A 26957-nucleotide genomic window follows, 5' to 3' on the forward strand; every position below is an offset into this window, starting at 1 on the left:
AAAGGGCAGGATGATTGCTGTCCAGCCCTGCCCAAGAACCAGTGCTGGGATTTCCTCCCACAGCCCCATCAACTCTCCACTCTCTAAATGTCAAGGCCCCTCACCCGCTTTTCTGGGGAGCTTTTTGATGTCTCATGTCATTGGAAATGGAGGATACCTCTCCACCAGGGCAATTCAGGTGGGGCTCAGCAAAGCCTTGGGACACAAGCAGCTGTCACTCTACTGGGCACTCCCTGAAGACTGGATGCCGTGATGGGTGCCCTGCCCCACAATGAGGCAGTGCTGGTCCATGTGGCTCCTCCCCCTCCTCCCCTGGGCAGTGAGTAGTGCTCCCAGGGCTGGCAATGGTGATGCTCCTGGTACCGTCGGAAGACCCTCGCTCAGGCTCCTTGGTGACATGGTGCTTCCTCCCTGTCTTCCTCATCTGTCCTTTTATTAACTTTAGACTCTAGGCTTCCCTCAGCTTCCCCCCTGATTCTTAAATGTCTGATTTGTTAGTAAAAAAGGAGCGTAGGCTGCTTCTAGCTTTTTCCCTCACACTGAACAATTCTGCTTTCCCCCCAGGCAACGTGAATGGGAGACTAAAGAAAAAAAGAAGTCTCTCATGAGAAGATGGGGGAAAGAAATGAATATTTCAATTTCAAGATATTGTCTATCACCTTCTCCACGCTGCTGTGGGAGTCCGCGGCATCCCGTTTGACCCTGGGAGATGTACCTGGTGGGCTCTTCATCCTGGCCAGGACTTTGCCAGGACACTGCAATCTCAGACCCTCTGCACCCCCTCCCTGAGGCATGTGGGAGCTTCTGGGTCCCTGTATGGTACCATCAGGCCAAGGAAGCCAGGTGCTCTGCCTTGGGCACTGCTGCCCTGCACCCTGCACCCGGCTGGAAATGGCTAAGAGCATGAGGCGGGTTTCTAGAGATGTGCAGTCTCCCAAGGCCTCTGCCCAGGGAACCCAGGGATGTTCCTAACCAGCCCTGCCCCACCCACGCCATCTCTGGATAGCTAGTGCAGGGCAATCTCACTTCCTCACTGCCTTCCTCAGCTCCTCTGTCCCTAAGACCAGCAGGACAGCCCTGCCATCCTCTATCTTCCTATCTACTCGGAAGGTCCCCACAGAAATCAGGATCTGCTCCCTGAGGCCTGCTTCTTGCCACACAAAAGGAATTTGGAAAATCTTGCCTCCAGACAGAGCATAGCTTTCCAGCCTGCTCGTTTGCTGGAAACGCAAACAAAAGTCTAACTGATGTTGGGAGCCAGGGAGCGACTTGCCTCAGCAGGATTTACCTTTGTGCCCAGCACAGAACTACTGCAGTGGAGGAGCCCCCTGGGTTGCAAGACTCAGGCTGAGGAAATAGATCTGAAACAGTTTCAAATATATCCTCCCATGTACACATTCCTTTAATTATACTCAGTGGTGAGGCACTGAGTTAGGACTTAACCCCTTGACATTTTAAAAATAGTTTTATTAAAATATAATTGGCATATCATACAATTCACTTTTTTAAAGCATACGACACAATGGATTTTAGTATATTCACAGCTGTACAACCATCACCATCATCTAAGATCAGAGTATTTTGACCTCCCCAAAAAGAAACTCTGCCCATAAGCAGTCACCCCCGAGTCTCCCCACCCCCCAGCTCCCAGCAACTACCAATCTACTTTCTGTCTCTATGGATTTGTCTATTTTGGACATTTCCTATAAATAGAATCCCACCATACATAGTTCTTTGTGACTGACTTCTTTCACTTCACATAATGTTTTTAATACTCATTCGTATTGTAGCGTGTATCATTACTTTTTATTGCCGAATAACATCCTGCTGTATGGATATACCGCATTTCATTTAATCAGTCGATGGACATTTGGGCTCTTTCCACTCTGGGGCTATTATAAATAATGCTGCTATGAACACTCATGTGAAGTTTTTGTGTAGACCTTGTTTCCATGTCTCTTGCGGATATACCTGGGCGTGGAGTTGCTGGGTCCTACAGCAACTGCTTAAAACTGCAAGGAGCTACCAAATTCTTTCCCAATGCGGTCACACCATTTAACATTCTTGGCAGCAATGTATGAGGGTTTCAATTCCTCTATATCTTCATCAACACTTATTAGTTGGGTTTTTTTTTTCCATTGTTGTTGTTTTGAGACAAGGTCTTGCTCTGTTGCCCAGGCTGGAGTGCAGTGGCACAATCTCAGCTCACTGCAACCTTTCCCTCCTGGGCTCAAGCAATCCTACCACCTCAGCCTCCTGAACAGCTGCAGCTACAGATGCATGCCACCATGCCAGGGTAATCTTTGCATTTTTTGGTAGAGACGGGGTTTCACTATGTTGCCCAGGCTGGTCTTGAACTCCCGGGTTCAAGTGATCTGCCCACCTCAGCCTCCCAAAGTACTAGGATTACAGACGTGAGCCACCATACCTGGTGCTTATTACTTGTTCTTTTGATTTTGACCACGCTGGTGGGTATGAAGAGGTATCTCACTGTGCTTTTGATCTGCGTCTCCCTGATGGCTACTGATGTTGAGCTTCTTTTTATATGCTCATCAGCCATTCATGTATCTTCTTACATGTCTATTCAAATCTTTTGCCCATTTTTAAGTTGGCTTATTTGGCCTTTTATTGTTGAATTGTAAGATTTCTTTATATATTTTGAATGCAAGTTTCTTTTCAACTCTTCTTGAATTCTAAGAGTCACCTAAATCAGGGTCAGAGCAGGGGTTGTAGTTTTACCGTCTGTAAACTGTAAGTTGCAAGGTGACAGAAATCTTGCAAAGAAAACATTCTGTTCCACACAGAGGGTTCCTGCAGGGGTGGACCCTGGAGGGGAAGGATGTAGAACTGTCCTTCCCCAGAGCCTCCTCCCTCCTCAATTACACCCCTTTCAAAATCTCTGCTGAAGAGGAGTTTGAGGGATGTCGTGGGCTGGGGATGGGTAGAGAGGCAGGTTGGTTAGTGTATCAAAGGCAGAATCATATGGAGGGAGGATTTCTCTCTCTTTTTTAAAGAACACTAGCTTTTATTTCCGGGGCAAATGAGATGGTACATAGAAAAGCATTTTGAAATTATAAAGGAATATGCAAATGTAAAGTGATATCCTTATTGTTAGTATTGTTATTGTAAGAACCAGTGAAAACCCTCTCTGTGATGAAATGACAGAGCTTGCGGGGGTGCAGGGTAGGCAGGGGTTGGGGAGTTAGGGGGATGAAAGATCAAGGAGAGAGAAGGGTAGCAGAGTTTGCAAACCTTGGTTGTGTGTGTGTGTGTGAGAGAGAGAGAGATTGAGAGAGAGAGAAAGAGACACACACAGAGAGATTTGTGATTTCTGGCATATTTCTTTACCACCTATATAATTATTTACTTAATATTTTTGCTTAGGTTCCTATTTATTTTAATTAAACAGATATGTTTATAAAGGAAATTTTAGATCACAGTAATAAATGATAAAAGTGCCTCATTTTCAATATGGAAGATACCGTTATACAAACAAATATAATGAAACCAGTGTTATTAAATTCTTGCTGGACCCGTGGCCATATGGGCCTGTGCAACTGGCCCTGACTTCCTAGCCTGGTTTACTCCTCCCTGTCACTCAGGTCTCTGCTCTGGTGCTTCCATGACCACCAGCCCCTCCATTGTCACACCGTCTCTCCCCTGTTCCCTGCTTTCCTTCTTCCATAGTACGTATGGCTGTCTAAAGGATGTGGGTGCACATATGCACGTCTGGATCCATGAGGGCAGGACATCATCTGTCTCATTCACCTCTGTCTCCACTGCCTCACTCAATGCATAGTGGTTGAGTCACTAGCTTAAAGCTCTGGGCTCCAGGGCAGCTCTCTCTTTTGTTTTTGTTTTCTTTTTACCAAGTGTCAGCCAGGTGTGAAAGTCACAAGCAGCCAGTGCCAAGCTGCCACTTGCGCCTTGATGTGATGAGGAGCACTGAGGCTGGAGAAGGAAGTGCAGATCACCTGGCTTCCCCGAGTATCCTGCCCGGTGCTTTGGGAATCCGCAGGCCTGCAGCATGCCCACTTACCAGCTGACTGACTCAAGAGTATCACTTCACCTCACCGGCCTCCACCTTCCCTAGAGCAAAGAAGCAAGGATACCCTACTACTCTCACTGAGCTGCTTGAGCCTGAAGGCAGACAGTTTACATGGACACACCTGGCAAATAGAAGCTGCTTAGTCAACGGTGGTAGAAGCTCAAAGCGGTTAGCAGAAGATGGAGTTTAACCACTGACTTAGCCTGCAAAAGTCCTACCCTTCCTTCCAGGCCCAACTCTTTTTTTTTTTTTTTTTTGAGATGGAATTTCACTCTTGTTGCCCAGACTGGAGTGCAATGGCGTGATCTTGGCTCACTGCAACCTCCGCCTCCTGGGTTCAAGCGATTCTCCTGTCTTGGCCTCCCGAGTAGCTGGGATTACCGGTGCATGCCATCATGCCCAGCGAATTTTTGTATTTTTAGTAGAGACGGGGCTTCATCATATTGATCAATCTGGTCTCAAACTCTTGACCTCAGGTGATCCGCCTGCCTCGGCCTCCAAAAGTGCTGGGATTACAGACGTGAGCCACTGTGCCTGGACCAGGCCCAACTTTTAAAATAGTAACATAATTTACCCTTGTTTTGGTTTGTTTTGAGACAGGGTCTTGCTCTGTCACCCAGGCTGGAGTATAGAGGCACGATCTTGGCTCACTGCAACCTCTGCCTCCTGGGTTCAAGCGATTTTCATACTCAACCTCCCGAGTAGCTGGGACTGCAGACACACGCCACCGCACCTGGCTCAATTTTGTATTCTTAGTAGACACAGGATTTCGCCATGTTAACCAGGCTGGTAATTTACCCTTTATTGAGAACTCAATACATAGCAGGTATCTTGCTATAATAAGAGCTTCACATACACCCATAATTTTATTTTATGTCTGCAATACTTATGAAGTAGGGATTTATCATTCCCCTTTTACAAATGAGGAAACTGAGGCTTATAGTATTTTATGACTTGCTTGAGGTGATGCAGTAAGAAGTGATGCCGCCAGGTCTTTCAGATTTCAGAGCCCATGTTCTTAACCACTGCATGATAACAACGACTTAAATGCCACCACCTACATGAAAGCTTGGTGCCCAGCAAGACTTTCCTCTTCTAAACACTCGTAACTCTGTACTCTTCTCCGTCTGTGACATCTGCCTCCATCTGCTTTTGTGTGTGTGTGTGCACGTGCGCCCATGGTGAGCATACATTTTTTCTTGCTCCCTTAAAAGAGCATGAAGAGCATATGTTCCTTGAGGGTTGAAGTCATGTTCAGTCCTCTCTCCCCCAGGGTCAAGCCAAGTCCCTGGCACACCGTGGATATTCTACTTGTGTCTGGTGAGCAGATCAAGGAATGGGGGTCCTGGGTTTCCTTCTGCCAGGCTCTATCCCCATGGAGGACAGTCAAAGAAAAAGCAGGCAGTTGCACTTCAGAGATATAAATAAGCTTCATCAGAGAACCACTGGGATGTTTATTCAGGAGAGCATAGGGAAGACGTGTCCTAGAACAAGGAGACCAGCCCTTCATGACAAAGGTGGGTGTGCAGACCCTCCTGGAGGCAGGGGAGGGAGAGATGGCTTCGGGAAGGCTCTCCTGGCCTGTGATGTTGATGGCTGTGTTGGACATTGTCTCTGTCTGCCCATCCTGCTCCGCCTTGCTCTCTGCCCTGTGGGAGAGCAGAGAAAGAGGAGAGAGTGGGGCTGGGGTGTTGCTCCCAGGTGGGTGGTGCTGGGGCGGGTAGCAGCTCTTTGTTGGGCTTGGGAGTCTGTGTTATCCGTGTGATTTCCCTACAACACCCTGAACACACCTTTGTGGAGAGTCCTTTTGTTAGACCCTTTTCACATGATCCTGATTTGATGGTGCCCTTTGTTCCTGCAGAGACCTGACTGATGGGGTGGAATGCCCTTTTCTATACTTTTTGGGCCACTTCCTGAGGCTGGATCTATGCTGATTTATTTCTGCATCCCCATGCCTGGCACAGTCCTGGGGTTGTGGTTCCTTGATTGTTTTTTATTTTGATTTATTAGAGACAAGGTCTTGCTCTGTCACCCAGGCTGAAGTGCAGTGGTATGATCATCGCTTACTGCAGCCATGAACTCCTGGGCTCAAACAATCCTCCTGCCTCAGCCTCCTGAGTAGCTGGGACTACAGGTTTGCTGGTGTGCACCTCTGCACCTGGCAGGTTGTAGGATTTTTTTTTTTTTTTTTTTTTTCTTTTTTTTTTGAGATAGGGTCCCAGGCTGGAGTGCAGTGGTGTGATCTCAGCTCTCTGCAACCTCTACCTCCCAGGTTCAAGCGATTCTCCCACCGTAGCCTCTGGAGTGGCTGAGACTACAGGTGCATGTCACCACGCCAGCTAATTTTTATATTTTTTGGTAGAGACGGGGTTTCCGCATATTGGCCTCAAGTGATCCACCAGCATTGGCCTCCCAAAGCATTGGGATTAGAGGCGTGAGCCACCATGCCCAGCTAGGCTGTGGTTCAAATAGCTAGCATTTATTGAGCACTTACTATGTGCCAGGCATTATGCCCTGTATTAGTCAATCTTCACAACAATCCCATGACTATCATCCCAGCTTACAGATGAGGAAACTAAGATACACAGATATTGAAGAGCTTGTCTCAGGTCACAGTGGGGCAGATCTGGGTTTGGAGCCCAGGCAGTGTGACTCCTGAGCTGACAGTGTGACTCTCAGCCCTGTCTTTGGGCTGCCTTTCTGCTTGTTGTATGGGGACTGATGTCTCTTAGCTTTGGGATTGAAAAGAATTTGCTTATTTGCTAACTCAGCAACTCAGGTGGAATGGGAATGAAAAGAATTTGTTTCTTTGCCAACTCAGTGACTCAGGTGGAATGGGCAGAAGGTGGAATGTAGGTCACCACGGCAACCGGATCAACGAGGTGCCCCAGCTGGCGAGTCCTTGGGGCTGAGGTTCTACTGCTGGCAAAGAGAAAGGTGTGGTTGGATGGGACAATGCTTAAGGTACCAGATGCACTGGGAGGACCTGGAAGAGTACCAGGTGGGTAGATCGGGCTGGGGATTCTGGGCAGAGTTGGGAGCTTCCTAAAGCAAGTGGAATGAATGGGAAATTCCTTCCTGAAGCTCTAGCAGGGGTGTCCAACCTTTTGGCTTCCCTGGACCACATTGGAAGAAGAAGAATTGTCTTGAGCCACACATAAAATACACTAACACTAATGCTTGCTGATGAGCTAAAAAAAAAAATCACGAAAAATTCTGATAATGTTTTAAGAAAGTTTACAAATATGTGTTGGGCCCCCATTCAAAGCTGTCCTGGGCTGCATGTGGCCTGCAGGCTGAGGGTTGGACAAGCTTGCTCTAGAGTTTACCAGGCGGGGTAGCGGTGGTCCCTGTCTTTGCTAAATCTGCATCCATGTGGCCCAGATGAGTTCTCTGAGGTCGCCTTCCTCCATCTGTCTCCTGCTCCAGAGCCCAGAGTTTCACTCTTGTCTCTGATCTCCTCTCACATCTGTGCCAATGCCCTCCTTCCCAGGCCTGTAAGAGACTGGGGATAAGAAAGAGCACCATTTCCTCTCCAGCTGCCACCTCAGGCATCCGCCTCAGCCTGGGGCTCCCCTAGCGTGCAGAAAAAGAATGGGCGTTTCATCCCCAGCCTCTGCATTGCGCCACTCTCCAGGGGCCACAGCAGGGATGAATGGAGTGGACACATCACTTCTCTGTGATTTATTGCAGGCCCTGACCTTCCTGACCAGAAATGAAATTCTGTGGTGAGTAGAGGCCCCTCCCCTCTTTCCTTCTCCCAGCTCCTCCCTCTGAACTGGATTCTTGCCCTAATACAGCCTCACTCTGGTCCCTGAGTGTGGTCCTTGCTCAGAGCCACACAGTCCTGGAGATGGGGCTGGGACAGGGCCGGCAGGGATGGGAGGGCCATGATCCACAGAGCCCCACTGGAGCTGAATGAGACATCAGGCTTTAGGCTGCTAACCCTTTACTGGGATCCAAAGTGAGGTTTCTTCAGAGGATCATGGAGCTGGACAGAATCTCTTTGGAATAAGGAGGAAAACAAGGAAAGGACGGGGGGAAGTTAGGTCTGAAGTCCATTTTGGTTGTTCCCTGGCTGGGTAAACTTGGATGCATGACTGAAGCCCAGCCTTCCTTCCCTTCCCTCCCCTTCCTGCTTTCCCTCCCTCCCCCTCTTCCTCCCTCCCTGCCCTCTCTCCAGTGCCTGTGATGTGCCTGCCCCTGGAGGCCCTGAAGGTGGGATGGTGAGCAGCCCTGCTCCCTGTTGTCATGCAGACCCCTGTCCAGTTGGGAAGAACCTTCATTCAACGTGGAGGTGGCCAAATACCCTTCTCATGGGGCTGTGGGGAGAGTGAACAGTGTGAGAGGGGTGTGTGTGTGTGTGTGTGTGTGTGTGTGTGTGTGTGTGTGTGTTTGGGCCAAGTCAGGTGCCCAACAAAATCTGTTAGATGAATAAAGGAGCTCACCAAGACACTGTCGGGGGAAGGTGGGGGAAGATTCCCTCTCATCATCTCCGCTCGGACTAACCCTCCCCCGTCACCACATGGAAGCCACATTTCCCACTCAGGGTCTGGGGGTGGCAGCTAACGACTTTGTCACAAGCGCAAGACTCTCCAGGCACAAACGAGGATGGGGGATGGCCAGGGCTCGGGGAGCTACAGAAACCAAAGGCTGTCACACAGTGACATAATTTCCCTTTTGAAAATAATATTCACTCACTTTTTTAAATATAAAAAAAATGACGTAACTCCAAATGACCCATATCCTACTACCCATATAACCTCTATTGAAATTTTCTGAAAAGTAACACATGAATAAAAATAAAATGAAATCCAAAAAAAAAAAATCTGCGAGCATGGCTAGAAAATTCAAATAATGGTCCTCACTCATAAGTGGGAGTTGAACAATGAGAATACATGGACACAGGAAGGGGAAGATCACACACTGGGGCATGTCGGGGGGTGGGGATCTAGGGGAGGGATAGCATTAGAAGAAATACCTAATGTAGATGACAGGTTGATGGGTGCAGCAAACCACCATGGAATGTGTATACCTATGTAACAAACCTGCATGTTCTGCACATGTATCCCAGAACTTAAAGTATAATTTAAAAAAAAAGAAAAGAAAAGAAAATTCAGATAGTGTAAAAGTTCCAAGTGAAAAGTAAACATCTACATTCTCTCCTCCCCATCCTTTTCCCTCAAGGCCGCCTCTGCTCACTGTTGGCTTTTCTTACCATCTAGCCTTCCGGAAGAATTTTCCATACATAGGCCGACACATTTATCCTCCTTTTACCCCATTCACACTGTTGCATTTATTCCATTCATACTGTTCTGTATCTTTTTTTTTTTTTTAAGCTTGTGGGTTTTTTTTTTTTTTTTTTTTTTGAGATAGAGTCTTGCTCTGTCTGCACCTCCCTGGTTTAAGTAATTATCTTGCCTCAGCTTCCCGAGTAGCTGGGACTACAGTTGCCTGCCACCACGCTCGGCCACTTTTTGTTATTTCTGTAGAGATGAGGTTTCTCCATGTTGGCCAGGCTGGTCTCGAACTCCTGACCTCCAGTGATCCTCCCACCTCAGCCTCCCAAAGTGCTGGGATTACAGGGGTGAGCCACTGCACCCCACCTACATTTTAGAACTTCGATAGGTATGACAATGTTGTCCTTCAAAGGAGTTGCACCAGTTTATACTCTCAGCAATGGCCATACCTGTCCCACTTTCCACCCCAGGGGCTTCAAATGGCATTCATGGATCCACCCCTGGGGCTCCTCCTATATGCCAGGAGGGAGCATGTGGTGGCAGATGAGAGGAGCGAGAGGAAGACGGGAGGAGTTCAGGCTCTTTCTTGAACATCAATCCTCCATTTTCATTTGTTCTGCATTGGCCTTCAGAGAAAGATTTCCCTGAGCCATGCTCAGGGACGCCTCCCTTCTGAAACTCCCACCCAGGCCCTGAGATGACCTCCTCCCAGATCCTGTTTCCAGTCTGTTTCCATCCCCATGGAAGGTGCCTTTCCCCTGAGAAGAGCACAGTTTGGCTCTGTGTTTTGCTGGGGAGGGGGGTCCTGGTGAGTGCTGCCAGGGAAGGCTCCAGTTCACAGTTCACGGTTCATGGTTCAGTGCAAACTTCTCTAACAAGCAGTTCTCAAAGCTCTTTCTGGCCTGCCCCTTCTCTTGACAGCACCACTCCTGAGCATGAGGGGCCTGTGCCTGCCCCCGGGGTAGCTCCTGCTCAGGAGGCTCCCACTCTCGAAGGCCAGTGTGGGTCAGCGCTGGGGGTGGTAAGGTTGGGGATACCATTGCATAAGGAAGTCAGAGTGGACGGCAAAGTGTCCAACTCCTGTTACTTGGACACCTTCAAATAAGACAGAGTGAGAAGCACTGGTTAGGCCAGGGGCAGCAGCGCAGAAATGCTCAAATGGGAAGGTGATACCAGTGAGAGCTCTCTGCTGCTTTAAACCAAGGGGAGTCTCCATACTCAGGAGACCACAACCTGGGGAGCAGCTGAGAATGTGGAATAGCTGTCAAGAGCTTTGAAGAATGGAAGAAGACCAGTGAAGGCAGGAGATGCTGAAATGTCCCAGTTAAAAATGAGAAGTACACCTTGACCCAGCCATTCCACCTGCATGAAGAGGACACAGGTGAAGTAATTGCTGATTCATCCATCTGGGGAAGACTGCCCTTGGAGAGGAGGGGAAGAGCTTTCCATTTGATATAGAGCCATCTCCAAGGTATATTATTAAGTTAAGAAAGCAAAGTTCAGGGGGCTTCCAGTTACATGGAGAATAGAGCATTTTCTTTGACCTCTGTTTCCTCTACTAAAAAGAGAGTAAAGGAATTAAAAACAAAACAAAACAAAACAAAACAAAAAAAAACGGAAGAAAAAAGAAACCCATAAGGACAAAGAGAACACAAGCAATGACAGCAAATGAGAGAGGTCAACAAAAATTTTAAAAGTGCAAAGCAGATAGACCCACGACACAGACTTAGCTGAACAGAAAGCTGAAAGAATTTGCCTGCAGGGGTTGGATGATGGAATTGAGAACCCAGAAAGTCTCAGGAACCTCCGAATTCCAGGATGCAGGATCAGGTGAAAACAGAAAGGTGGACTGAAAGTCTTATATGATTCCTTCTCTCTCCCTCTGCAATCCACTTGGCACCCCTGCCCTGCCCCAGCACAAGACAGGAGCTAACAATCTGGGGAGAGCTGGAGCCAGACAGGCCCCTGACTCAGGGCCACCAGCATGATGAAGAGCAGGGTGAGCTTCTGGTCAGCATCTTAGAGTCTCCCTATAAGTATAAATCGAAAGCTAAGGGACACCAGGTATTTGAGGAAAAAATAAAACACAGCCTACATACACTAAGTCATGTCATCACGACATTTCAGACTGCCTGAGATGATGATAAGATCCTGAGTGCTTCCATAGAGAGCAAAACAGACTACAGAGATTCAGGAATCAGAATAGCGTTGGACTTACGTTGGAAGACAGTGGCTAAACACATTCAAAATTCTAACGAAAAAATTTCAATCTAGAAATAAGTTCTAGCTAAGCCATTAATCAAGAGTGAGGGCAGGATAATAATACTTTTTGACATGCAAATTTTAAAAATCATTTCTTATGGACCTTTTCTTAGGAAACTTTTGGGAGATGTGCTTCATTAAAACTAGTGAGTAAACCAAGAAAAAAGAAGACCCAGGATCAGGGAGACAAAGGCTTTCAACCTAGAGGCAAAACAAATTACAAGGAAGTAGTGAAGGGAAGCTGAAGGATGACAGCAGGACAATCGGCTCGTAAGGCAATCAGTTCAGATTAGAATTAAGGAGTCAGGGGTTCTAGGAGTGGTGTCTCTAAGAAGATAAAATGAATCTATCTAGATACCATATTGAGAGGTACTTAGTTCTGCAGAAAGTTTGGGGATGAAATAAAGATAGGCACACAAAAACTAAAGCAAAAAAACAAAAGTGATTATTAACTCTGGGAAAAACAAAAAGCCTTGCAAGAAAGAAGATGTAATCATGTTGCACTAGGGAACTCAGCTTAAACAATGTTTGAATAATGCCTATATAATATATAACATTATTATAAATACTGAATATTCATTCAGGAAAGTTATTTTATATTGGGAGGTTGGGGAAACGAAAAGAAGTATATATAGAGAAATCCTCTTTTTTTCTAGTAAGAGGCCACAAGATAATATCTATAGTGAAAACAACAGCAAAAGGCAGTATTAGCACAGCATTTAGAAGTACCATATAAATGTTAAGCAAAAACCAAGTGAAACAGCAAAACACTTGGAAACTGCTGCCTCTGGAGAGTAGGGTTAGAGAGGTGGTGTGGGATACGGAGCATTAGTAACTTTGATTGTAAGCCTCACAGTACTATTTGCATTTTTAATCTATTTAACTGTATTACTTTGGCAAACAAGACCAGCACATATAGGCTGCTACTGCTCTTGTGAAATAAAGGGCTGTTCATACATGCACACACAGAGGAGAATATCCCTGGAAGCAGACACACAGACGGATAATAGCTTATCTTCTTGGCGGGGCCCTGGGGAGTGGAATACGTTAGGGTTGGTGTGGGTGTGCTGTCTGTAAAGTGAGGGGACAGCTGTGATATGGATGCCCAGCTGCTCTGGCTCAGGGAGCAGAAGGCAAGTGATACTCAGGGAGAAAGTGGCCATCCTGGGCTGCCAAGGCCAAGTTGAGCCAGATGAAGCCCTGGTCACTTCTGAATGATTTTCCACTGTGGCCTCTGACAGTATCTTGTGATTTTCCTATGAATATCATAGAGAAATGTGGTCCATGGCAGTACAGTTGGATGGACTTAGCCAGTTAAAAAAGTATTCAAGAGACCAATAAGTAGAAGTAACCTTTGCAGGGAGGCTGGCTTTGTCCAACACTTTCCCACCTTCTTATCTGTGACTTGCATAAGGACACAAAGGCCTAGTCACCAGATCTGCAGATGGCACCTCCTGGGGGTTGGTTGGGGGAGACCTCATGTGCTAGACTTGTCTTGGAGCCAGCCCCTTCCCGATCCAGGGCTGCTTTGGTTTGGCCCTCCAAGAAGAGGTCTGTTCACCCTAAGTTTCCAGCCTATGAGACTTTCCTTTCACATGTTTTTGATCTCAGCAAAAGCAAGGTCCCTTTCCACCTTAGCATCGGGGCAGCGCTCTCTGATTCTGGTTAAATTGGTTGTCCCAGAAGAAGCCTTTTCCTGAGATGCCTATTCTGGGCCCAGGCCCTTCTGGCAGTGACTGCAGACCCTGCAGACCCAAAGAGGGCCCATGTGGCTTCCTGGGCAAGGCACAGCCTGACTCCAGCCCAGACCTCTATGTCTCAGGCGCAGGTCAGCCTGGCTCAGCCTGAGCTCTTTGAACTACTCTGCATCGCCTGGGATGGTTCCTGACACTCTCTTCGGTGGGGCGGGGTCTGGTTTAGGAGCCTGAAGCTTTGCTCCCAACCTCTGGCCAGGCTGACCCAGCCACAGGGCCTCTCTTTCTTCCTAGCACCGCTGGAGGCTCCAACACTTTGTAGACTCCATGGCCCTGTCCTGGCCATTAACAGGCACCTCAAGGCCAGCAGGTGGAGTGGTTACAGGTTTATTTCCTGGAAGCCAAAGACCTGGGTTTGAGGCTCAGCTCTTCCACTTAGTAGCTGTGCAAACACGGGAAAGTTTCTTACCCTCACTGAGCGTCAGTTTCCATCCTTATAAAATAGTTGAGGGAAACAGAACCTAATCTCACAAGGTTGTTATTAGGACAACTAGAAGATCAAATCTGTCATTGTGAGAGCAATACCTGGCACATGGGTAAGCACCGATTATGTGGCTGCTGCTGTTATCATGGTATTATTATCCGTACTTTTTGCAAATGAGGAAATCAGCTCAAAGAAATGAAGTAATTTCCTCAAGCCCACACAGATTGCAAGTAGTAGATCAGGGAACTAAAAGCCACATTTTCAGGCTAAAGAAGGACCATTTGTAAAATATCTACTATCTGCAGGCAGTACCATAGAGCAAAGGACTATTAACCCCATGGGGTGGGGGTGAAGCCAGAAAGCCAAGTCCAGGCTGGGGCTTGAGGAGTGGAAATTCGGGCTTGTCATGTTCTTGATCTTGCTGGGATAGTAGAAATACTGAGAAGCTTGTAGAACCTGTAGGTGCCTAGGGCTGTATCCTGGCCTTGAATAAGAACCTCAAGGAGTGGGGAGGGCAGATCCTTTTACAAACTCCCTACCTGATTCTTACGTGGGACCCCGTTGAGAACTACTAAGCTAGAGGGTCTCAGAGGCAAGGGGGTAAACGGGATGCCAGAGAGAGGCACGAAAACCTAGAGTCATAGCGTGCCTAAATTGGAGGGAGCCGGGGGATGCTGTGACTCTCATTTCACAGACGGGAAACTGAGGCCCGAGAGGGGACTTGGCGAGTCCAAGGTCCCACGGACAGTCAGCAGCGGAGTGACCTCCACCCCGTCTTAGGGCCGGCCCCTGAGCCTGCAGACAGCCCCTCCTGCCTCTCTGGGCTATGTGGAAGGGAGCCATGGCCCGGGCTGCTGGATTGCTGGCAGGCTCAATGTGTGAGTTTTTCAAATGGCTTTGACTTTTGAGTCCATTAGTGATTAATTCAGGGTTCCATTTAGAGCCAGCTGATCCATATTTGGAGGAGGAGAACATTTTGTGGCAGCCGAGATGCAGCCACAATTCATCTGTGGGCAGCCCGCCCACTCTGCAGCCTGGGAAGGCACCAACTCCAGGCAGGCGCCCCACCAGCACCCTCCCCCAGAGGACTCTCCAGGGGGGCGACTCGAGTCTCTCACCTGGAAGAAGCGTGGGCAGCACAGCCCGAAGAACTTGGTTTAGGGTTCAGTCCTCCACTCTATCTCTTCCCAGCTGTATAACCTTAGGGACAACCCTTAAACTCTCTGAGCCTCAGTTTACCCATCTACAGGAATGATGGCCACTCCACTTCTCCCGCAGGGAGTTGTTGGGAAAATTCGGTGAGATGATGTGTGTGAGTGCACCCAGCACAGAGGCTTTGTCATGACAGGAGGGTGGCGAGGGCCGGGGAGTTTCTTCTCTGTCCCTCAGCAGCCCCTGGTGCCTCCTGGGGAAAGAGCTTTGGTGTTTGTATCTCTGGCTTTAACATGTACCACTGTGTGACGTTAGGCAGATGATTTTACCTACTTGACTTTGAGCTTCCTCATCTGTAAAAGAAACAATAGGCCCTTCCTTGCAAGATTGGCATGAAACATGAAGAATGTCCGTGAGAGCTGGCTGCCCAGAGCGGGCACTCCCAGTGGTGCCCATGGTGGGGGCAGGAGCCCGAGTGCACTTGCGCATTGCCTTAGGGATTTAAAAAAATAACAAAACATTATTTTTTGTTGAAAATTGGTCTTATTGAAAGTTGGTCTGCTCTCTATGACCTCAAGCCGGCAATTCTAACAATGACAGTGACAAAATGCTCCTTTTGACTGGGGCCTGCCACTCCCACTGCCCTTGACCCTTTTTTTTTTTTTTTTTTTTTTTTTTTGAGATGGAGTCTTACATTGTCGCCCAGGATGCAGTGCAGAGATGCAATCTCAGCTCACTGGAACCTCCACCTCCCGAATTCAAGTGATTCTCTTGCCTCAGTCTCCAGAGTAGCTAGGATTACAGGTGCATGCCACCATGGCCAGCTAATTTTTTATATTTTTGGTAGATGGGGTTTCACCATGTTGGCCAGGCTGCTCTTGAACTCCTGACCTCAAGTGATCCTCCTGCCTCAGCCTCCCAAAATGCTGGGATTACAGGCATGAGCCACTGCACCTGGCCTGACCCTCGCCCCTTGTAGGCCACTGGACAGTTCAGCAGTGAGGGCTTTTCTTCCTCCTGGTTGACCTGTGGTGCCCAGCACCCACCCCAGTACCTTCCTGGAGAATCTCTCCCCCAACCCATTCCACACCCTGCTTTCTGCTCCCTCCCAAACGTGTGCAGTCCCTAGACCCTAGTGACAGCTCAGGCCCCTTACGTGGTCAAGGCAGCAGTCATGGTGCTCTCCATGAACACCACACGCCACTCCAGCTCCCATCCATCACGCCCTAGCCCAGGTCTGCACAATGCCACTGGAAGGAGGTTGGCTCCCCATTGGACAGAGTCAAGATATGAACCTGGGCCTGCGTGCTTGGAGAGATCTGGCGGTTTGCCTCGGGTCTCATAGCTAGAGGTAGAGAAATAGGATCCAGATAGATCTGTGAGCATCCCGGCAGGAAACAGGTGGCACACTCAGCGGGGTCTGTGAAGGAGCTTTGCAGTGAAGGAACTGTTCAGAAGGAGGCCCAGGGAACCACCCAGGGACCAGCCCTGACTCCCTCAGGCCTGAGGTGCCAGCTGAGAGCTGGAGCTGCGGAAGCTGGCTGCTAGCCCAAGACGGCGGGAACACAGATGCTGCAGAGTCATGTGGGGCTGGGGGGAGAGGAGGATAAATTCCCCACCCCTCCCTCATACCTCCGGTCCTCCTGGAGCTTCCCTTAAGCCGAAGGGCAAGGGAGGTAGGAACGCTGTCAGTAGAGATCAGCCTCCCAGGGCACAGAGTGCAGTGGGCACACAGAATCTCAGCATAGTTTCTTTCCACTCTCCTGGGGCTGGGATCTGAAGGATATTTTTCTAGTCAGTGAGACGTGAAACAGTGTGTGGCTGGCAGGGTGGGAGGCCTCCACCTACCATCATCGTCAGAGCCCTGCGAGAGCCTCCTGCCTCCTGCTCTACTTCTGAGTCTCCACTCATAAAATCACTCTCCAAATTCTTCACCTAGTTTTTGTTGTTTTTTGAGACAGAATCTTGCTCTGTACCCCAGACTGGAGTGCAGTAGTGGGATCACAACCGGCTGTAGCCTCAAACCTCCTGGGATCCAGTGATCCTCCCACTTCAGCCTCCTGAATAGGTGTGCGCCAGTATGCCTGGCTAATTTTCAATTTTTTTTTGTATAGATGGGGTCTCCCTATATTGCCCAGGGTGGTCTCAAACTCTTGGGCTCAAGCGGTTCTCCCACCTCGGCCTCCTGAAGGGCTGGGATTACTGGTGTGAGCCGCTGCACCCGGTCTTCACTTAGTTACATGTCCCTAAATTCCACCAATCAGAGCCTCATTTGAGTCAACAAACCACATGCCCTGGAATGTCAATAGGGGACTGTTAGTCACTCAGTCCTGCGTACAGATTCCTTTCATGGGATTGCTGGCCTCTTAGCACTCCGAGGAGAGTAGAGGTTTGATGGCAGACAGGAGAGGAACAGGAAAGGATTAAACGAGGGAGGGGTAATTTTGGAGCATGGAGGGGATCACGAAGAAAGGGGACAGCAGGTCTGGGTCAGGGTGGTGGGCTCCCACTGTAACAGTCTAGGTGTGGGTTGTTCACAGCCCATGGGCACAGGGGCACCTGGAGTATAGGAGAGAAACACAGAGAGGGGGCACGCTGGGTATCCCCTCCGAGGCCCCGGGTAACACAAATACCCTCACCTACCAGACACTGCGCTGACGGTTCATACATCTCCCCTCATTTAATCCTCGGCAGTGTGGGGGGGAAGATTTATTACCCCCACTGCAAAGAGGAGGAGACTGAGGCTCAGGTGGATTCAGAACCTTGCTCGACGCCTCAGAACTATTAAGTGGCAAAGTCAGGATTTCAACGTAAATCTGTCTGGCTCTAGAGACAGTGTTTTTAACCAGCCTGTGGTGACCCCACCACCCACCATCTACCATTTACACACAAACACACAAACCCTTCAGCCTCCTTCACACTGAACCCCCGCCCCACCGCCACAGACCTCCAAGAGAGGTATCATTCTCGTCCCTTATCCAGATGATGAAACTAAAGTTCAGAAATGTCAAGTGAGCTGCCTGAGGTCACACAGCCCTGCCACAGCAGTTCAGGTTCTGGGATCCAGGCCTCCTGGGCCCCAGGGCACCACTGTCTCACCTCCACTGGCTGCCTTGGTTGCTGGACCTGTAGGCCTAAGAGCCTGCTGGTGGACAAGGACCCAGGTTCAGGGCAAGAGGGACAGGGAATGAGGGCTTATCCTCTCTCAGCCTGAGGCAGAGCTCCCTCCCACCCTCTTACTCTCAGGGATCACATGGCCATTTCACCATCTGCCTGTATCTCATAACCAAAATCCTCTTGACTGGCATGGGATCCTATAGACAGAGACATTGCCAACAGGGATGATTAGGAAGACCACTCAGTCCACGATCTCCTAGGACCAAGCTTGCTGTCAAGTGGCCTGGCAAGGCTGGTGGTTAGCTGGCTGCAGGCAGCTGGGTTCTAATCCTGGCTCACTCAGGCCCACAAAGTGACCTCTTTTCTCGGGTTGAGGATGGAAATTGGCAGATGGCCAGAGGTGTGGACCCTGGCTTCCCCAAGGTCCTGCTGGCTTCCCCATCTGTAACCGAGGGACTGGACGTAAGCCCCTTCAGTTCCGACATCCTACGACAAACCCTCGTAGAGTGTGCTGCTGGCTACAGGGCATATTCTCCTAACTTTCCTCTCACCTGGCTCATCTTTGCATCCTGCATGGTGTGCCTGGCACACTGGAGGGTCCAGGGATGTTTCTAGAAGACATATTTATTACTGCGCTTTATTATTATTGATTACCGCCTTTTCTGCAGTTGACCCCGAGTCTCCTTCCTCAAAGAGACAGCCCCACCCCTTGCAGCAGAAGACAGGCTTGCTGGTCTCCTTCTCCCGGCCACACGGCCCTCATGCCTCTCTTCTCAGCATCCACGACACCTTCCTGAAGCTCTGCCCTCCTGGGAAGTACTACAAGGAGGCGACGCTCACCATGGACCAGGTCAGCTCCCTGCCGGCTCTGCGGGTGAGTCCAGGATGGTGGGTGGGGCGAGGGCAGCATCAGTGGGACTGGCTGATGGGCTCATGGGTGCTGGAATGGGTGGGGCGGGGTGGGCACTCCATGCTGTGGGATGGTCACCTCACTCCAAGGGACTCCTGATCCTCCAGGCAGGGGAGCACAATGACATGGCTCCCAGACACTTCCTGCATGCATCCGGCCTCCCTCCATCCTCGCCTCGGTCCTAGAGCAGGACCGTGTGATAACTGTCACTACTTCTCAGGTGGGGCCAGGGGCAGAGGGGGCATGAGACCTGCTCCAGGCCTCACCGTGGGAGGTGGTAGCCCCAGCTGGAGGTGCTCACTGACCCAGCTGATCAGCCTCCGAGGCCAGCCTGTGGGTCTTTGGGTGGGCTTCAGCTTGCAGTCCACCCCACGCTGTCTGCTCATTCCTTACTTAATCCTCACCCCAGCGACCCCACACCAGCCAGTTTCCTCTGCTGTCTGTTGTGCCCCAAACTAGGGCAAGTGGTCCTAGGCCAGGATCCCCTGCAGGACCGTCAGTCCTTGAGGAAGCCAGGGAGAAACCCCAGCCATCGGCCCAGTCCCTCAGCCCTTCTCTTCTCCTCAGGCTGCCTTAGTGGACTTGGGCTTTTCTGGAGGAACTGATAATTTTCTGAGGTTCTTCTCTGAGAAACCAGAAGGAGCAGGGCTTGGGGCCCAGAGACTGTCCTCCCAAACTGCCTTCTTCCAGCTCCAGGAGTGGCTGCAGGAAAGAAGAGCGTTTGCATTTCTGCTCTTGCAATCCTCTCTCTCCTCATCTCACCCTCAATTTAGCCAGTGCTCCCGGACTGGAGGTTCCTGTTACACAGAGGGCTGGTTGAATGCTCATTCCCCTCAGCTTCCACAACTTTTCCCCGGCTGAATCTCACCTTCCAAGTACCCAGAACACGCTCCCACCCCGCCCAAACACACACCCTTGCTATGGGTGGATCCTTGGCAAACCTTCTCTGGTCTTGGTTTCCTCACCTGTAAAATGGGTAGAGCAGTAGGGGGAGGCTGGGAATGACCATGTGCACTCTAAGACTCCTGACTTCACAGGCAGTGCCAGCCTGAGCTGCCCCTGCTCCCCCAACCTCCCAATCCTTTAGGGACAATTATCTGAGCCTTTATCCCTGTGATGAAGAGGCCCTGCCCTTCCCCCAGGGCAGCCTGGAAGAGCCCAGAGGCACACAATAAAAGACTCCAAAATCACTCCTGAGATTTTAATTAAAATTTGTGCATCGCATTGAGAGGCAATGTCATGTTAACAAATCATGGCTACGTCAGGCTTTCCTATTTTTCATTTGGTTCTTGGCAGAATAATGATTTCAGTTTGTCATTGTTCAATGAGAGCCCATCTTCGTTTCTGTCTGGGGCGAACTGGGCTCTGAGAGCTGTGGCCACCACTTGGAAGAGGCCCGGGGACACCAGGGAGGAGGAGGCTGGCTCCTGAGGGAGGAACATGGAGGGGGCACAGACATGTCATTCAAGCCACAGCTGCACCGCCCCTCCTAAGTGACAGGCCTATCTGTAGGGCAGACAGAGACAGAGGAAAATGCACAAAGATGGGTCTTGAAATAGAGGCAGGAGTGGAGAAGACAAAATAATGAGAAAAGGTGAGGGGTGGGTAGGTGGGTGGGCAGAGCTGGGAGAAGCTGGGATTCTGGAGGGGAAAGAAATAGAATCCTCAGAAAGGTGAGTAAATCGGAGACTGTGGCTGTGACAAAAACAAAATGGGGAGGCAGTCTTCCTGGCACCCCCACTTCCTGGCCTCACCTGCACACAGTCACACCCCACGTGTACAAGTGCATGGACTCCACCACATGTACACATGCGCCTGGGACTTCTCTCAAACCCAGGCCATCCGCTGAGGGCCCCGGGGCTAGGGCCAGCCAGAGAGGCAGGGTGGATGAGAAGCTTCTGTCCTCCCCTGGGTGGAAGCAGGGTCACTGGTCAGTCCCAGACTCTCTGAATGTTAAGACTGGAAAGAAACTTGGAGACCACCCAGTCTACTCACTGTCAAATGCTCCTCGCCCTGATTTTATTCGTGAGGAAACTGAGGTCCCAGGAGGGAAACAACTTTCCAGGGGCTACATGATGGAAGAGTCTGGACTAGTCCTTGCTTTAGGGGAGTCAGTCTGAACTCTGACCCAGGCAGGGCCCCCTATTCTAATCAGGGCTTGGCTGAGCAGTGACCATGTGCCTGGGTCTTCCAGGTGCCACAGAGGGCCCAAGGGGAGCCGAACTGGAGGGGTGGCATAGAGGGTGTTGGTGACCCATGGCCCCAACACATTCTTCTCCAGTAATAGCCTTGTCTCAGCAGGGCCTGGAGTCTCTGTTTGGAGCCCCAAAGGACTAAGATCAGGGGGACTGAGTCTGGGCCTGGCACTATCACACTCCGTGCATGTTACATCCCCCCATCTATAAACCAATATGAATACCTTGTGCTGGGTAAGGGACACAGTGGAGGTGAGCCATTGTCTTCTGCACCCTCTTTTATGCTTCCCCTGTTCCTCTCTTCCATGTCATGGGTGAGGAGCCTGTTGGGGTTAGGGGTGGGGTGCAGCAAGGCTTGAGAAGACCTGGGGTGGGGCAGGTGGGGCAAGGCCTGCTCTTCCCAGCAGATAATCTAGGTGCACAGGCCGGGGCTGGGATGCTCCACCTTTTCTAGACTCTCAGACTCCCCTTTCCCCCCGAGCTTGCTCACTGGAGAACAGCTGGGAAGCAGGGTCTTGGCCACATGACTTTAATTTTACTTTTCTGATTTAATCTTAAATGGTCATGATTTTATTCTATTATACAAATAAGAGCCAGCTCATTGTAGAAAAACTAGAGAACACAGAAAAACAAAAATAAGATAAAAATGGTATATTAGTCTAGCTCAAGGGATGACTGCCATGATCATTACGGCTTATTTCCTTCCAGACTTTTATCTGTGCAGATATATACATGTTGATTGGGATCCCATTGATTTTTTTTGTATGTTGCTTTTTTTTTTTTTTCTACTTGGGTTTCTTTCTTACCTTTCCAACTGGTCTCCAACAGCCAGAACCATCTTATGAAGGGAAAATCCTGAGCCACTGCCCCACCTAGAGAACTAGGGATAGGGCACTGGGCCAGGCCTGAAAGAACTAGGTTTGGATTCACTTGCTAGCCACATGATCTTGGGCAAGTCACGTCACAAGAGGAATGATTGGGGTTAGGAGAAGCAAAGGGGCAAATAGACTTCAGCTAACTATACTACAAGGCTACAGTAACCAAAACAGCATGGTACTGGTACAAAAACAGACATGTAGAGCAATGGAACTGAATAAAGAACCCAGAAATAAGGCCACACACATACAACCATCTGATCTTTGACACACGACAAAAACAAGCAATGAGGAAAGAATTCCCTATTCAATAAATGATGCTGGGAGAACTGGCTAGCCATATGCAGAAAATTGAAACCAGATCCCTTCCTTATACCTTATACAAAAATTAACTCAAGGTGGATTAAAGATTTAAATGTAAAACTCCAAACCATAAAAACTCTAGAAGAAAATTTAGGCAATGCCGTTCAGGGTACAGGCATGGGCGGAGATTTCATGATGAAATTGCCAAAAGCAATTGCAACAAAAGCAAAAATTGACAAGTGGGATCTAATTAAACTAAAGAGCTTCTGCACAGCAAACAAAACTGTCTGTGCAAGTCGGAGTGGGAAGCAGTGGGGAGTGGAGGCTGTTTTCCGCAGGTGAAAGGCTGTCCTTGGAAAAGGAAAGGTCTCACTCTAGGTGGTCCCAGGCATAGGTACAGGTAAAGCACGTGCAGGTTTCTCCACAATACAAGGAAACACTCCCTAACTGCCAGCGCTATGCACAGAGGGAAGGCGCTCTCTGTCACTGAGGGATGTTCTAGCATCCTTAAGTCTCAAAGAGAGATTGGACCACTGCTCTGGTGCCCTCCTCACTCTGAGTCTGTGGTTCTGGCCCTAGGACTTGCTCTTACTCTCTTTTGTGATGTGCCATCTACCACAGTATGTCCCAGACTTACAAAAAATTTTGGGGTACATAGGTGTATATATTTATGGGGTACATGAGATGTTGTGATGCAATGTGAAATAAGCATATCGTGGAGAATGGGACATCCATCCCCTCAAGCATTTATCCTTTGAGTTACAAATAATCCAATTACCCTCTAAGTTATTTCCAAATATACAGTTATTATTGACTATAATATCTGTATTAAAAATATATATCTATATAGACCATAATACCTTGTTGTGCTATCCAATAGTAGGTCTTACTCATTCTTTCTATTTTTTTTTTGTACCCATTAACCATCCCTGCCTGCCTCACCCCCTACCCTCCCACTAGCCCTCCCAGCCTGGTCCCAGACTTTTTATTTAAAAAAATTCATATATTTTTTGAGGAGGGACCAGAGATGCCAACTTTCAGTTTTGCCAAGTAAGGACGTTAAAAAAAATGTCATCCAATGTCAGTGACCATCATTTTATTTTAAAGAAATATTAATTTTAAAACAAAAATGTAAGAAGCCTCGAGTGTTTTCAGACACACCCCTTTTTGTCCGTGTTGTTCTCCGTTTGTCACTGGTTGTCAAGAACTTTGTCACTGACTCGTCCCTAGTGCTCAGACCAGCTTTTGGAGACCTAGAGCGAGGACTAAAGATTCCTTCTGTGCCTTTCCGATTCTGGACAAAGCAGTAGTCTTGCTTCCCAAAATGAGCAAGGAGAGACTTGCTAGGAGGTGGGGGCCCGGGTGTGCCTGCGTCCTCTGTGGCCGCAAGGACGGGAGCTGCGTGACTCACACTGCCCAGAACACGTCTCTGGAACAGGCTTTGAGAACTGGGCCCCAGGGAGCTCTGGGTACTGATATAACTTGGCTCAGGGGCTTGAGTGGTCTGGGAAGAAAGCTCTGTTTTCTTAACTTGGGTTCACTCATGGAAAAAGCAGGCTTGGGAATATTGGGAAGGGTCTGCCCATCAGCGGAGAACAAGGCGAGAGAACGTCCTGGGGAGCAGGAAAAGCCTGCTGACCGGAATACCCTGCATGGGGACAGGACACCATGCCCCCTTTCCACTCAGCAGTGTCTGTTTTCTTTTTGTCTGATGTATTTGGTGTATTTAAAAGTGTATTCGCTCAATGTTTCTGTTCTTCTAAATAATTATCTTGCTTTCTGTAAACACAGATGAGTATGGCATGGTGTGACTTGGGTTTCCAAGCCCAGAGCTATATTTGCATCCACTGGGGATGGCTGGAAACACGGTCTGAAGGAAGATCGCAGGGCCTTGGAGCAGGTAGGGTGGAGGTCTGCACACTGGCAGAGCTACCTCACCCCCCTGGCCTCTTCCCTCCTCCCGCTCCGGGATTCCTGCAGGCAGATGGTCTTCGCATAGACCCGCCCCTACTACACTTTATCCCATCTGTCACAGCGCAGAGAGGTTTGGAAACCTGCCTGAGTTGTAGGGAGGTATGGCCAGGATGGCCCCTAAGGTTTCAGCTCCATCTCAGTTTCTATCTATCTTCTAAAGTTTTCCGAGCCTTTCTGAGCCCTGTTTAGAGGCTAGTGCCTATCTGCTTAGAATAGCTTGCAAAGAACTCACTCCCAAGGCTGAAAACAATAAAAAGTCCTGAAATTTACTCAGCCTTTCAAGAAATCCTAAAAGTAGGTGGGGGTGGGGATGGTAGTGTATTTTTAAAATTTTAATATTTATTTTATTTTACTATTTATTTATTTATTTATTTTGAGACAGGGTCTCACTCTGTTGCCCAGGCTGGCATGCAGTGGTGTGAACACGGCTCCCTGCAGCCTCAATCTCCTGGGCTAAAGTGATCCTCCCACCTCAGCCTCCCAAGTAGCTGGAACCACAGGGATGTACCACCACACCCAGCTAATATTTGTGTTTTTCATAGAAATGGGGTCTTGTCTGGCTGGTCTTGAATGCTGGGTTTAAGCAATCCTCCTGTCTCAGCCTCCCAAAGTGCTGGGATTAGAGGCATGAGTCACCATACCTAGCCTTAATTTTTATTCTAATTAAAAAAAATTTTTTTTTAGTTTTTATTATTTGTCTATTTATTTATTTATTTATTTATTTGAGATGGAGTCTCGCTCTGTTGCCCAGGTTGGAGTGCAGAAATACCATCTTGGCTCATTGCAACCTCTGCCTCCCAGGTTCAAGCAATTCTCCTGCCTCAGCCTCCTGAGTAGCCGGGATTACAGGCACACGTCATCAAGCCTGGCTAATTTTTGTATTTTTTGTAGAGATGGGGTTTCTCCATGTTGGCCAGGCTGGTCTTGAACTCCTGACCTCAAGTGATCTGCCCACCTCGGCCTCCCAAAGTGCTGGGATTATGGGTGTGAGCCACCGCGCCTGGCCTTTTTTTTTTTTCTTCAAGTTTTTAAATCAAAATTATTTATGTGTGCCAGGAGTTAAGTTGCCCTATGAGGGTTGCCACATTTCCCCTTCTCTAAGGCAACCATTTTCAGCTCTTGGCTGATTCTTTCTTTATTTGCCTCCGTATCTTTAAAGAGCACCTCGTATTACCCCTTCTTGATAGGTCAGCCTTTGACTTCCCCTAAGAAGAGCTAAAGCTCTTCCCCTTCCTGACATCCATCCTATTCCTCACTCCTTGTTCCCCTCCCCTCCCAAAATAGTTATATGACAGTTTGGGGGAGATCAATATTCAATGTTTTGTATCATTATTATTATTATTATTTATTTTTTTGACACGGAGTCTTGCTCTTTCGCCCAGGCTGGAGCACAGCAACGCCATCTCGGCTCACTGCAACCTTTGTCTACTGGGTTCAAGCAATTCTCCTACCTCAGCCTCCCGAGTAGGTGGGATTACAGGCGCCCACCACCATGCCCAGCTAATTTTTGCATTTTTAGCAGAGACAGGGTTTCACCATGTTGGCCAGGCTGGTCTCGAACTCCTGACCTCAGGTAATCCACCTGCCTCGGCCTCCCAAAGTGCTGCGATTACAGGCATGAGCCACTGCGTCCTGCCTCAATGTTTTGTATTATTATGACTGCATACACTGTTCAGAGCTGAGTCATGAAATAAGCTGTAGTTACTTTCCCTTTCTGTGTAGTTTTGTTTATTTTTCCTGGATTTCATCATTATTTTTGCTTAGTTGTCTATGTACTTTTCATTGAATTGACACCAAACCTCTGCCAATCTTCTAAGTCTTCTCCAAAGGCATTTAGAAGTGAGAAGTTTCCTGTACATTTCATTTTCCTAGCAAAATTTCTCTTGGAGCCTTCTAACATCTCTAACCAGGACTGGGTTGCTCTCTGAGCCTGGTATATGTTACCACCTTGGGATCGCCTTTCATAACCATCTCAGATTCTTCTCACCACTCTCTTGGGTCTTGCATTTTCTGTTTTCATGTCTCTCAATTTACTCCCCTACTTTTGGTGGAGCACATCCTCTGGTAGCATTCTAATAAAGGGTACATGGAGGCAAATGTTTTTACAACTTTCATATCTGAAAATGTCTTTTTCTCCTCTCACACTTGACTGAGAATTTACCTATTTATTTATTTTTTTGTAGAGTCCACTATGTTGCCTAGGCTGGTCTTAAACTCCTAGGCTCAAGTGATTCTTCCGCCTCAGCCTCCCAAAGTGCTGGGATAACAGGTGCATGCCACTGAATCTGTCCTTTGACTGAGAGTTTAGATGGAATTATAGGTTGGATATCATTTTTCTTTAGAATTTGGAAAGCATCACTTAATTGTATTTTAGCTTTCACTGTTGTCATTGAGAGGTCCAAAGCCTTTGTGCTTCCTAATCTTTTTTCATGATCTGTGTGTGTGTGTGTGTGTGTGTTTTTCTTTTTTTCCTGGAAACTTGTAGACTCTTCTCTTTTATTTGAGTACTCTGATATTCCCAACAATAATTGTTGGCACGAGTCCTTCCCCTTGTATGTGAGGCGCGCGGAGGACCCACTCAGTCTGGAAACTCATGTCTCTCAGCTCTAGTCCTTTCCTTTAATTATTTCATTGATAACTTTCTCCCTTCTGTTCTCTTTGTCCTTTCTTTCTGGAACTCTAATACCCTGATGCTGTATATCC

The 26957-nt window shown here is 48.6% G+C and overlaps 2 protein-coding genes across 3 annotated transcripts in view; one reads left to right on the forward strand and one right to left on the reverse strand.

The window, feature by feature from the left end:
* Positions 1-26957, reverse strand: part of MAPRE3 (microtubule associated protein RP/EB family member 3) — a 420985-nt gene that overhangs the window by 388336 nt on the left and 5692 nt on the right. The gene's annotated exons all lie outside the window — the stretch shown is intronic.
* CIB4 (calcium and integrin binding family member 4) overlaps positions 6932-26957 on the forward strand; it is a 59613-nt gene continuing 39587 nt past the window's right edge. The window contains exons 1-4 of one of the 2 annotated variants that reach the window (XM_050753845.1): positions 6932-7049; positions 7742-7776; positions 8232-8345; positions 18775-18871. In XM_050753845.1, the coding sequence (XP_050609802.1) occupies positions 6996-7049; positions 7742-7776; positions 8232-8345; positions 18775-18871 (300 nt within the window). In that variant the 5' untranslated portion in view covers positions 6932-6995. The remainder of the gene's footprint in view (positions 7050-7741; positions 7777-8231; positions 8346-18774; positions 18872-26957) is intronic. The other variant, XM_050753846.1, reaches the window with a different exon arrangement.

The sequence above is a fragment of the Macaca thibetana genome, chromosome 13, assembly GCF_024542745.1.
Source record: "Macaca thibetana thibetana isolate TM-01 chromosome 13, ASM2454274v1, whole genome shotgun sequence".
NCBI classification, from domain to species: Eukaryota; Metazoa; Chordata; class Mammalia; order Primates; family Cercopithecidae; genus Macaca; species Macaca thibetana.